General features: G+C 34.9%; 1 protein-coding gene and 1 pseudogene across 2 annotated transcripts; both read left to right on the top strand.

Moving 5' to 3' along the window:
- The first annotated feature begins 477 nt into the window (after positions 1-477).
- Positions 478-5,321, top strand: LOC122138597 (annotated as a pseudogene).
- A 2,210-nt stretch (positions 5,322-7,531) lies between these two features.
- On the top strand, positions 7,532-9,635 carry sprn2 (shadow of prion protein 2). 2 transcript variants are annotated; one of them, XM_042732395.1, is made up of 2 exons: positions 7,532-7,654; positions 8,946-9,630. In XM_042732395.1, exon 2 carries the CDS (start codon positions 8,961-8,963, stop codon positions 9,381-9,383), a length of 423 nt encoding a protein of 140 aa, XP_042588329.1. In that variant the 5' UTR covers positions 7,532-7,654; positions 8,946-8,960; the 3' UTR covers positions 9,384-9,630. The 2 variants fall into 2 exon arrangements, with proteins under 2 accessions (XP_042588329.1, XP_042588328.1); XM_042732394.1 differs by lacking the exon at positions 7,532-7,654 and having other exon boundaries at positions 8,946-9,635.
- Positions 9,636-13,004: the final 3,369 nt, after the last annotated feature.

Genomic DNA, 13,004 nt, shown 5'->3' with positions numbered 1-13,004 from the left:
CCTCAGAATAAAAGTAATGTATTTTTGCAACAAAAAAAACAAAACTATCACAATACACAGACCAAAAATATAACAATATACATATTTTAAATAAACTAAAATACATTTAAACATGATGTATATTTCTGTTAATTTTATTTCTTTGGTAAGCACATGTTTCTGTTAAATAACGGACATTCTGTGTTCACTAGTCTTGCATTCATGAGACGGTGTGTTAACATCTGCCCCAATGGACAATCCACAGGCTTGTTTATGTGCTCGACCAAGCATGCTTCCTGTCTGGTCCAGCAAACCATCCGAAAGTTGGCTATCTGTGCTAGTAATTATCTTGGCGTGCATGTTGAACTGTAGTTCGGGGCAGAGTGTGCATATCTGCGGCGTATGGGAGGAAGTCTGACCCAAGTGAAAATAGCTGCGACTTCCTGACTGAACGTTTGCAATGAGGAAGAGTCTTACAGGGAGGGGCAAAGACTCCTTTAGCTTGTCAACGGCACACTTTCATCCGCGGCACAGCTATTTTCATGCTGACCAGATGACTTCCATGTTTGCTGACTGGTACACTTGTATTATCTGATGTATGTGCCAGAGTCTGAGTCGCTTTCACTGACTTTGCTGGATTCTCCCACGTGCTGCTTTAAACAGTAAGTTTGTCATCTTGACCTTTATAGGTACATTATCAAAAAGCAATTCAGATAAACTGACTTAAAATGGATGAAATGTTGGTTTAAAAATTGAATTCAGATCTCAAATAAAGGTTTCAAAAGGGTTTTTCACATTGAAGAACTATTTTTGGTTTCTCAACGAACCTTTCAGTGAACAGTTCTGTGTGTGAAGAACATTTAAAAAATCTAAAGAAACTTTTATGGCATTGAAAAGTTCCATGGATGTAAAGGGATATCACCCAAAATTGATCTACTCACCCTCATGACGTTCCAAACCTGTATGTAGAACATGAATGAAGATATTCTGAAGAATGATCAATGTGTAGACCAAAAATACTATGGAAGTCAATGGTTACCAACATTCTTGAGAATATCTTCTTTTATATTCCACAGAAGAAAGAAAGTCAGGTTTGGAGCAACATGAGAATATCTTTGATAACTATTACAACTATTACCATAAAAGGTTCATCATATGAAACACATAACAACATTAACCAAAATATTTTTTAATTTATAGAAACTGAGATTTATACATCATCTGAAAGCTGAATAAATAAGATTTTAAAAATATGATCTATGGTTTGTTAGGATAGGACAATATTTAGCTGAGATACAACTATTTGAAAATCTGGAATCCGAGGGTACAAAAAAATCAAAATAATGAGAAAATCACCTTTAAAGTAGTCCAAATGAAGTTCTTAGCAATGCATATTACTAATCAAAAATTAAGTTTTGATATATTTGCAGTAGGAATTTTACTAAATATCTTCATGGAACATGATCTTTACTTTATATCCTAATGATTTCTGGCATAAATTTTGACCCATATAATGTATTGTTGGCTGTTGTTACAAATATACCCATGCTACTAATGACATGGTTTCGTTTCCCAGGGTCACATCTGCCAATGAAGAACCTTTATTTTTAAGTGTGTATATGCAAATTCTGTGACGTTATTGCTTGGTTGTGATGTACTAGTCATTTCTTGTTCATTACTTTTGCATTAGCAGTAAAACGGATTAACTCTAAATAATGGGGAAATATAAAATACTAGACCTAAATGTGTGTTACAGCCTTTAATAGTTTAGTAATGTGGTGTAAGTTTGTGTGTGTTTCAGTGTGTGAGAATCTTGCCTGGAGTCCTTTTGCGATTATGAGGCGAAAAGTCATGAGATTCTCTTCTACTTTTTTTCTAAGAGGAGATGTTTTAAACGTTCTTTTTCGGTTCATCCCTTCATTCTTTACAGGCCTTCCTAGTGTCTTTCCACTCACTCGACATGGACAGTGAGGATTCAGACAAGGTCCAGATCGGCGAAAACAAATTTATAAGCAAGTAAGTGCATTTTGCGGTGTCACTGCAAGGTTTCTTGTTCTTACACCATTCTCGCAAACCTGAAATTCTTTTCTTTTTTCCTTTTTGGTTGCAGGAGCATTCTTCTCTCACAGCTCAACACATACAACCTTTATTACAAAGGAGAAGCCCTCCAGTTGAGACACAGAGAGGTTAGCTGGTTAGTTGGTAAATTACAGCCTGTTGTATGGATGTCATATATCTGATTATGTGATTTTCACAGGAGGAAGGAGAGTTGATCATTGAGGGGTTGCTCAATGTTTTTTGGGGTGTACAGCGGCCAATCAGACTGCAGATGGAGGACGAGAAGGAGGCAGCCAGGCCACGCCCCTCACTAACATCTCTGAGTGCCGAAACGGACATCGACCCACTCAAGTCAGTCACTCAAGTAATATGTTTAATGCAAGGAAGGGTTTTTATTTTAATATTATGAATTATTTTATTATTTATATAATTTGTATTAAATAACAACAACATCTGTGAATTACCACAGAAAATTAATACAAACAACATCTGTGAATTACCACAGAAAAATAAACAATAAAAAATTTTAAAAAAAAAAAAAAAAAAAAAAAAAAAAAATGTTTTTTGTTTTTGTTTTTTTGTTGTTGTTGTTGTTGTTTGTTTTCGCCTTCACAGTGAAACTAGAAAAAAATACTTTGACCTGAGACTAAACTGATAGAAATATTTATTTGATCTTGTCTGTGCAAAATTCTTTTTTGAAAATTATAAAAGGTCAGTGAGATTTTTTATTATGTTTTTGAAAGAAGTCTCTTATGCTCAAAAAGGCTGCATTTATTTGATCAAAAATACAGTGAAAATAATATTGTGAAATGTTATTACAATAAAATAGCCTGAGTTTTAAAATATAGCCTATTTAAATAATCATTTAAATTTATTACTGAGATAAAAAAGCAGCCATTAGATTATACCCCAGTCTTCAGTGTCACGTGATCCTCCAGAAATCATTTTAATATGCTGATTTGCTGGTCAGAAAATACAGACAACAGCTGTGCTGCTTATTATATTTCCACAATAAAGAATTATTTAGGCAACTTTACAGATAAACAATAATTCATCTAAGCAAACTAGTAAAAATCTGAACAAAAAAATAGCTTTATCTGGAACGTTTGTTTATGAAGAATATACAAAAATAAATAATTATTAATAAAAAAAAATAGCTTTATCTGGAACGTTTGTTTATGAAGGTTATTGTTTTTGTTTTGTTTATTTTTTTATCCTGAAATAATTTATTTCCAGGGAGATCGCTACAGCAGACGACCAATCAAAAGACTTCAGTGAAGAGAAGGAAGAGACAGGTGAATATATATTCTTGACTTTTTTTCTAAAAACTTACCAGTGTTCATATCTGTCTCCGCATCATATCTGTCTGTCTCGTTGGATGTAAAATCTCATCTGGCAGGTGAGGAGCAGCAGGGAGCTCGACACACTCTGATCGTCTCTCCAGGGCCAGGAGTGATGTCGGCGGAAGGAGAATCAGCGGGCGGCGGCTTGGAATCAGGAGACTTAAGAGACACCGATGCTCCTTCAACGGCCACTTTTACAACCACAAGGTGGGCGTCGTGTTCGTGAACTGTAAGCACGTTTGTAAGCCCTTTTGCTCACAGTTGTTTCCTATCTGGGGTTAAACAGACGGCAGTTTTTACTCCTAAGTTCGGCTCTGTGACCAACGTCCGCGTCAACAGCTGTATGACGACAGCACAGGTCATGCGGGTTCTGCTTAACAAGTTCAAGATTGAGAACAGTCCGGATGAATTCAGCCTTTTATATCGTCCACACCAGCGGAGGTACGTCCAAACTGAAATTAAATGTGTCATAGTATTCTTTTCTTTGTCCCTGAGTTCATATTCCTCTCCCTGCACTCAGAGAGACATCAGCTGAAGCCTAATGACCATCCTTTGACGCTCAGAGTTTTACATGGCCCTTGTGAACAGGTCAGCAAAATGTTCCTAATGGAGACGGACCAGGTGGAAGAGGTCACTCATGATGTAAGAGACCAAATATCACATTGGCTATCTATCTAGTCTATCTGTCTATCCTTCCTTCATCGTATCTATCTATCTGTCTATCTGTCTATCTGTCCTGTCTGTCCTTGTCTGATCTGTCTATCCTTCCTTCTTACCCAAACTGCTTGTCTTATGTGGGGCCAAGTCACTCAAAAGAAAATAACTCAAATGGATATTTATATATTTAAATAAATCGGTAAACAAGCACATAACTAAATTGGTTAATAAAACATAGAATTCATAAATGAAGTATTAAATCTCCAAACAAATTAGTACATGTCCATTTTATTTCATTTTAGCATCTTTTTGCATGTTGCATTTATTTTAATCGTTATCTTTTAATTGATGCTTACTTTTTCTCACAGTTCTTTCTCTGAACAGCAGTATTTATTTGTTTATTATTTATTTGTTTGTTGGTTTGTCACGAATGCATTCAATTCAAAGATAAAACTCATTTAAAAAATGACTTAAAACGACATACAACAGATATGTATTACATTTATTATTTGTTTGGTAATATAATAATTTATATTAATAGATATATTTATGATTTCATCAACAACTTTTTAATTCTAAATTATATTTAAGTAATCTTATCAACTATATATATATATATATATATATATATTCCAAAAACTTAAAAATTTATTTAGTTAGATAAATTTATTTATATAAATTACATTTCAGTTTCTAAAACCAAATAAATAAAAAAATATATAAAATATAAATTAACATTTTTATTCAAATTTTTCACATTTGTATTACTTCCAATTTTTCATTTTGTAATGGAAAGTTATGCACATTGCATTTTGGGATTAAAAATTCTAATGTGTATAATGTGCCTGGTTGTATACTGCACATTTTGGCTGAAGTAAAAGGTCAGAAAAATTGCATACTGAATTCTTACTATTTATTCTAGAAATAGTAAGAGTAGTTTGTTAGGGCACTGAATTCAGTCAATGTGACAAGTACTGTACACAGTGCAAATTTGTATGTATATATTTTTGTAATACCTCGTTTTGTCCTCAAGTGGCACAATACATCAAGTTTGAGCTTCCTGTTTTACAAAGCTTCATTGCTAAGCTGCAAGAGGAAGAAGAAAGAGAGATGCAGAAACTGAAGAAGAGGTATAGACGGAGTCACACGTAATACAGTCATTTGTATTCATTATGTGCACTCATTTTTTTTTTTCTTCTGTGCCCTTATTTCAGGTATGCAGATATGCGCGGTATCATCAAGAAATACATGCGCTCTTTAGCTGATTGAACTAACGTTACACGATGAAGCTCTTGTATGCCTGTATCACTCGTGAACACAATCCTTAAATCACCAAACAGCACTGTCTCAGGATTTTTTTGTTTGTTGTATTATTTCTTCTTATTATTATACTTTTATTATCTTCACATAAATGTAATATAATAATACAGCAGTATCCAAAGGTACCATGACTTTCTCTAAATAAGCTTCATTGTATAAACAGCACTGTAACTTAGCCTACTTTTTTACAACGGAAAGCAAATGGGTCAAAAAATTTAACATTGTTTGACTTTCACTCATGCACAATGATAATAATAATAAGCCGTAAGAATGGTAATTCAAAATTTGATCAAATTTAGAGCCTGTATTGTGTGAATAAATAGACAATGTGAAGAAAAATGCAATCTAATGTATTTGCTTTATTTAACTGCAGAATATTTTTAATAATGTTTATTGATATTAAAAGTATTTAATACCTTTTGTTTGTAATGTATTTACTATTGTATGTGCACATTTTTGCCCTTGATAATAAACACATTGAGACAATTACTGAATTTGTTTCCAGTGAACTTGTATGCAGTAAAAGCTCTCATAGCCTTTTATTGAGCCCTTTAGTTGTTCCTAGTAAAATACATTTAATACTTCTGATATTTTTTATAACATTTGAATGAGTCTGTTTAGGCAGTAGAGATTAAAAAAATAACAGTCCATTCAGCTAGGATACATCTTATGCCACACTACATTAACCCTTTGCTCCACATTGTTATTAATTAATTTTCCATGTGGAATAAAGACTTGTGATCTCTCCTAATGTATTTTATTAATTCCTAAGCACTGTTACAACTGAGATATGCAAACTTAATGGCCAGGGATAATAGACACAAGAGTAAAATAGAGTGTAGACCCAGTGGGATGTAAATCTGAATAGAAACTGCTTTAAAATGAGTAAAAGCCAGACTAGTAGTGATGTGTCATGCGCAAAAGATGCGGTTCTGGGAGCCGATGCTTTGTAGTGAATCAGAAGAGCCGGCTCGCATCGAGTGAGAGCCGGCTCCCAGTTTTTTTCCCTTTCGCTGCTTACCTCAAGGCAGAACTTTGTTTTGATTGGTCAGCAATCGCATCGCGGCCAATCAGATGTGATTATATACCATTATGTAAAAACAGAGAGAGGGGTGAAACAGGGCAGATAATCCGAGCGGCAGCCTCCCGCTCTCTCTCATGAAACCAATAAGGAAGTGACTAAAACTGTAATTCATCGACTGGCCGCTTGAGGCTGGCTGCAAAAGGGAGTCAATCCCATAGACACTCCATGTTAAAATGCCCAACTTTACAGCAGAAAAAAAACGTTTACAGCCTGGTTCAAAAATGATTTTGGTCTATATAGCTAATTTTGCCCTTCATGACAACTTTGAGGGGGGTGAATTTTTTTTTCATAACTAATCCGATTAAATTATATTAATTAAGGGCGTGGTCACTTGAGTGACAGGTGGATTGCCGATGCTGACACTGCCGTCGCGCTAGGTGGGCGTGGCTTCAGCAACCAGCTCCCGCCTTTTTGCCCATTTTCGATTATCCAGGAGAGTCGCGCGGTGACGCGCTGCCAAGATGGCGACGGCCCGCTCTGCACACTTTGAGCTTCAAAACCACTCTTCAGGAGTCTATGGGTGACGTCACAGACACTACGTCCATATTTTTATACAGTCTATGAGATAATCACAGAAAGAAGAAATAGGATCAGTCCATCAAAGCTGAGGCATCTGATTTTTTTTGAATGCCAATCTTCACTGAGGACATTAATACTGTTTGCTTGAGTTTGGTTCTAGATCTGTTCTGTGGATTTATTTGCTGTTTTGTTGTTAATTTGTGCAATAAAATGTTTAATTAAAATATTAAACAAAACAAACAAAAGAATGGTTTTGTAACAAAATAAATGCACAAAATTAGGCAACTATAAAGATTCTCATAAAAACACTGCACATGAAAGGGTTTTCAACACACAAACCATTAATTTTTGCAAAGTTATGGTAAAATAAAGGCCTACAAAAAAATCCTAAATTAAGAGCCGTTCAGGAGTCGAAAGAGCCGGCTCTTCTTTGGGAGCTGAGCCAAAAGAGCCGGCTCTCTGAAAAGAGCCGAACTTCCCATCACTACAGACTAGTACCAGGCTGTAATTCATTCTCTGCTGTGCCTTTGTTCTCGCGTGGGCGGGGCTGTTCTGCATCCCTGATTGCTCATTCGCTGCTGTCGAGTGAGTGACAGCTCCATAAGGTGGTTGTTTACAACACAGAGCAGCTTGTCACAGTAAGGTTGAGCAGTTCAAGCGGTGAATAGAAGCCAGGGATCAGCACTATCTCCAGGTAAGATGCTTCTGTTTGTAGCAACAGATGGGGCTTTGATGAGATTTGCAAAATACAGAAGAGAATAAATGCTTTAGAACTAAAAACTGAGATGATGCATTTAATATATCTAATGTAATAAATAATGGCGCATTTTGAGATATCCTAAAGATTTTCATTGGTTTAATTAATTTTATTATTATTTTTTATATTAGAGTAAGTTTGAAATAAACATTATGGTATCAGCATAAATGTCTGTGTAATTCAATACATTTATGATAATGAATATACATATACTTATGGCACAACAAGTGGGTCATTGTGTGTCAGCAAATGCAGATCGCAGCACTATCGCATTCTCGGTGAGTCTGACAATTGATACATCATTCAGAACGTTTGCCTGTTGGCAGTGGTCAGCACTGGTCTTTTGATGTGCAGTGGAGCGTATAATTAGATTCAGGTGACTTGTGCCGCTCGCGCACTGTAATTGTCTGAATAATTACGTTGAAAAAAATAATAATAATAATAAATGAGCTGAAACAAACATTTTATTTTGATGATAAAAATCTGGGGGGGGGGGGGGGGGGCTAGAATATTTATAATAAATAATATAAGTATAAAACTTTAAATAAATATTACATAATAATAAAACATAGACCAATACATTTTTTTAAATGTTCAGATTAATTTTGAGTAAGAGAGATATTTATTATTAGAGAAAGAGGATCACACACTGGCTGAATGTAAAACCCAAATTGTGTGAATAAGTAGACTATGAAATAAAGAGAAATAATTTGTAAATCTAATGTGCCCTATTTTATTTCAGATTAATTGTAATAGTTTATTGGTAATAACATATTTAATATCTTTCATTTGTAAAGTATTTTACAAGTGTCTGTAAACAGACATTTTACCATTTATATAATAATAATAATAATAATAAATCTTATTAAAGAAGTACTGAAATAAATAGAATAACAGGTATAATAATTTAAATGTAGAAAGGTCCATTATATGACACTGAATTAGTTATACAAATAAGTACTCTAATTTATATATTGATATAACTTTAAAATTTGCAACAAGACCATTTTTGTTAAATTTCTTTAATTTTCTGCACTGTAAAAAACAATGTTTTCTATGTTGTAAATAAATATTAATCAATCTTTCTACTTCAAAATGTCACATTTAATTCAATCTGTTGCTTGCTGTATGTGTGTGTTTGTGTTTTGTGTTTTTTGTGTTAGTTATAAAATCTACTAGAAATTTCTGACTGAAAATCTTTCTATGCCAATTTTTTGTTGGTTTTTAGAAGGGACCCCCAGTCATGATGGGTAATCAGAAGGTCCTGATCATTTGGGTGTGGATGTTGCTGTTGGCGTCGTTGTATCCTTGGGCCCACTGCAAGCGTGGAGGAGGTTTTGGTGGCAGGGGTAAAGGAGTGGGTCTGCCAGCCAGAGCGCCTCCTTCCCAGAGCAAAGGCAGGCAGGGCCTGAAGCTGGCAGGTGCAGCAGCCGCGGGGGCTCTCGGTGGAGCGGCCATCGGCTATGGGCTGGGCTCTCTGGGCAGACCGAGGTATGGCTATGGCTACGATGGCTCCCCAGAGGAGGACAGGCGCTATTACCCTGATGAACCAGGACACTACAATCGCTCAGACTGGCGGTATTACAGGAACACAGGCAGCTCAGAACATGTGACCAGCATCCTCATAATATTAGGAACAGTCACACACATCTTTATTTGGGGATGAGTTACAGGGTTTGAGGCCATTCTTGTCACAGATAGACAAGATGCATTAAGGGTTTGTTTTGGATGCAATCATTTTCATTGACAGAGTTTTTGATGAAGAGGAAACTAATGTACACCAGCAATATACTTCGTGAAATTTTAGAAAGTTATGACATTAGACCACATATACACACATTACAGGTCAAAAGGTAAAAGTAATCTTAAAAAAGTAATTATATATATATACATATATATATATATATATATATATATATATATTATAATTAAGTAAAAGTAATTACATTCATTATTAATTATAATAATAATTGCCCCTTTGCTTTAATGGTAAATTACTTTTAAGAGATGTGTGAACAGGACTTTTAAAAAAAAATACCGGTAAGTTCGTTCCGGCAATTTACTAGTACGAGAAGTTATAACATTACCAGTAAATTACTGAAATGATGCTGCTCGTGAATGCAGAATAAAGATTACCGGTATGAGCACGTATGAGTTCAGAATGCGCTGAAGTAAGATGTCTACTCTGGGCCAGTCCAAAACCATTGAAATTCAAAATTCAATGGCTCTGGGCCAGTCATAACATTCTGATGCAGATAACACATTTACTCCGTGCTGTATAGTCCGGGGTTAAAGGGTTAGTTCACCCAAAAAGGAAAATAAGCTTGTGTCACCCACGAGGCATCCTAGGTGTATATGACTTTCTTCTTTCAGACGAATCTAGACAGAGTTATATTGTCCTGGCTATTCCAAGCTCTATCATTGCAGTCAGTGGGTGTTGCAGTTGAACAGTCATCAAGTCGTCAAATAAAGTGCGCATATCCAAATTAAAACGTGCCTCACACCGCTCCAGGGGGTGAATAAAGGCCTCCTGTAGCGAATCCATGTGTTTTTGTCAGAAAAATATCCATATTTCAAATGTAATAAACACTTGTCTGTCACTTCCGGCATCTGTGATATGCGGAATGACGTAGTACGTCAGCATTGTGTGATAAACAACGAACGACAAGAGATAAAAAAACAAAAAGATCAAAATCAAAAAGAAGACAAAAAACAAGAAGTACAAACCCAAGGAATTGCAAAGAAAAATGTCGGCAGATATCAATATAAACCAAGATGAGACTGGTTTTCTTTTGCTAAAGTAAGGACACTTTGCTTCCTTTGCTCCTGTAAACAAACTCGCGAGACTAGCATATCTCAGAGGTGCTTGTGCTGCGCATACATGCTGCGTCATCCCCCGGAACGGCTTCCGGGTATGATAGATAACAGAAGTGAGAGAAAAGTGTTTATTATGTTTGAAATATGGATATTTTTCTTACAAAATGCATGGATTCACTACAGGAGGCCTTTATTTACCCCCTGGAGTGGTGTGAGGCACATTTATTATGAATGCGCGCTTTATTCGACAACTTGTGGACTGTTCAACTGCAACACTCGCTGACTGCAATGATAGAGCTTGGAATAGCCAGGACAATTTTTAATATAACCCTGAATGGATTCGTCTGAAAGAAGAAAGTTATATACACCTAGAATGTCTAGAGGGTGAGAAAAACACAGGGTGTAATTTTGGGTAAACTAACCCTTTAAGGCTAGAAGGGAGACAGCTGTGGCTACTGGGTATGCATACATCAATATAGTGTATTAACTGTCACACTGTACAACAATAATAACTATATTTTTACATTATTGTAAGAGGTAGCTTTAGGGTCGGGGTAGGTGTAGACATTAATAAAACAATCTAATAGGTAGAAAATTAAATTTCATTGTTAGATTCTGGTCTGAGCTGTATCCCTTCTAGCCACAAACGTGCTGCTTTACGTGGTGCTTTACCAGTAAAAAGATGGAACGTCATTGCTTGTGTTAACAGCCCGCTTTTGTAGCTATTTACAGGAAAGTTCCATTTTTTTCAGCAATTCACTCTGTAAAAGAGGCTAATATGTAATTTTTGCAATTAACCTATATATTATGTCTGGTTGAATATAAGGTAAATTGATAGATTGATTTGATTATCAATTTTACTATTAAACATATATTCAAATGTTTTAGCCAAATGTGATGGAATGTTAAATTATATTTAATTCATGCTGTGTTGCTTATGGCAGACAATTCTGCAATTATATGTCACTGTGAATTTAATATAGGATTTTATTTATTTCAGTCAAATGCCATTCAATACAACTGAAACAGTTTTTATTTAAGGGCTAATATTTGCATTCTCTCATAAACCTACAATTATTTGATGCAAACTCTTTTAGCTGAAATGTCGTGGGATGGACAAAATGAAAAATAACAAAAGTGCTTTTGCTGTTTCGTTCATTCTGGTGATGTCATTAAATACTCTTCTGTTGGTTTCAGGGTTTGATGTGTATTTTGGCAGGCATTTTAAAACCTGTCACTGTTTGCTCCTTGTACTGTTTTCAGAGTGTAAATGAATAAATAATTGACTTATTCCTGTCCACTTTGTTTGCTGAACCTCCAATTGCTTCCTCCTGATCATGATGTTCCATTTATGAATGGCCTGGTCTCATAGCAACGTGCTGCATGTATCATGTGAAGGCCTCAGTGTTCTCTGTGATGTAACCATAGCAATGGTCTTCATCTTGCTAGCTTTTAAACAGACCAGCAATTGTTTGATCTATAAAATATTGAAAACATATATTGTTTTTCTACTGTAGAATTCAATGTACACCACATATTCACACGCAAAAGAACATTTGGAGAAAACTACTAAAAGATATGAAGATATTAATAAATAATACTAAATAAATAATCAATATAAATTCATTTATCAGCTAATAAAAATTAAAAATGTATTATTGTTGTTGTTGTCTTGATGTTTTTATAAATAATATAAATGGTTACTATAGTAAAATATATCCATAATATTACATTTCTATAAATTAATCAGTGAACATTTTATTCGAATAATAAAAGTTTTTATATTACTACAAATAATAGCAATAACAATAAGTTTTGTTTTTTAAGCAATTATTTATAACAAAATACATTCATTAAATGCAAATGTCCAGTATACATTGCATTTGCCTTGTACTGTACGTTTAAACAGCCAGTGAGAAAAAGACTTGTTACATTTTGAGCAGATAAGCAAAACTTTCAGTCAAGATTGATAATATACTCAAATTTTAAAATGTATCTGCACCTTCAGATTCCTAGACTAAGAGTGGAAAAGAAGGGCAATTGACCCTTCACAGGGAGTTTGACTGACAGGCAATTTGGACCATCATAACACTGAATCTGCCATTTTTGTCTGACAAACATACCAGACAGGAGAGAAGATTAAAGTTGGTGGACTTGAACTTGAAAAATTGTGCATACTGACGTCTTTCCGCGGTTGAAACAAGATACCTTCTGATGTTCATTCATGTTTATTTCATGCTATAACTAGTATAGTGTAAGAGATGATCGCCTTACCTGCTGCTTGAACTGAGGCATTACAGCGATCTGTCACGACACATTAAAGAATTTGAAAGCTGAAACTTTGTTTCATACCAAAAGTAACCTTCTGTGTCTTCTCTGTCAGCACTTTCATTGCGTGAGAACATGATGTTTGGTGTGACATATATATATATATATATATATATATATATGTATGTGTATGTGTGTGTGT

Source organism: Cyprinus carpio, chromosome B10, assembly GCF_018340385.1.
Source record: "Cyprinus carpio isolate SPL01 chromosome B10, ASM1834038v1, whole genome shotgun sequence".
Classification (NCBI taxonomy): domain Eukaryota; kingdom Metazoa; phylum Chordata; class Actinopteri; order Cypriniformes; family Cyprinidae; genus Cyprinus; species Cyprinus carpio.
This window is presented reverse-complemented; position numbering and strand designations above follow the sequence as displayed.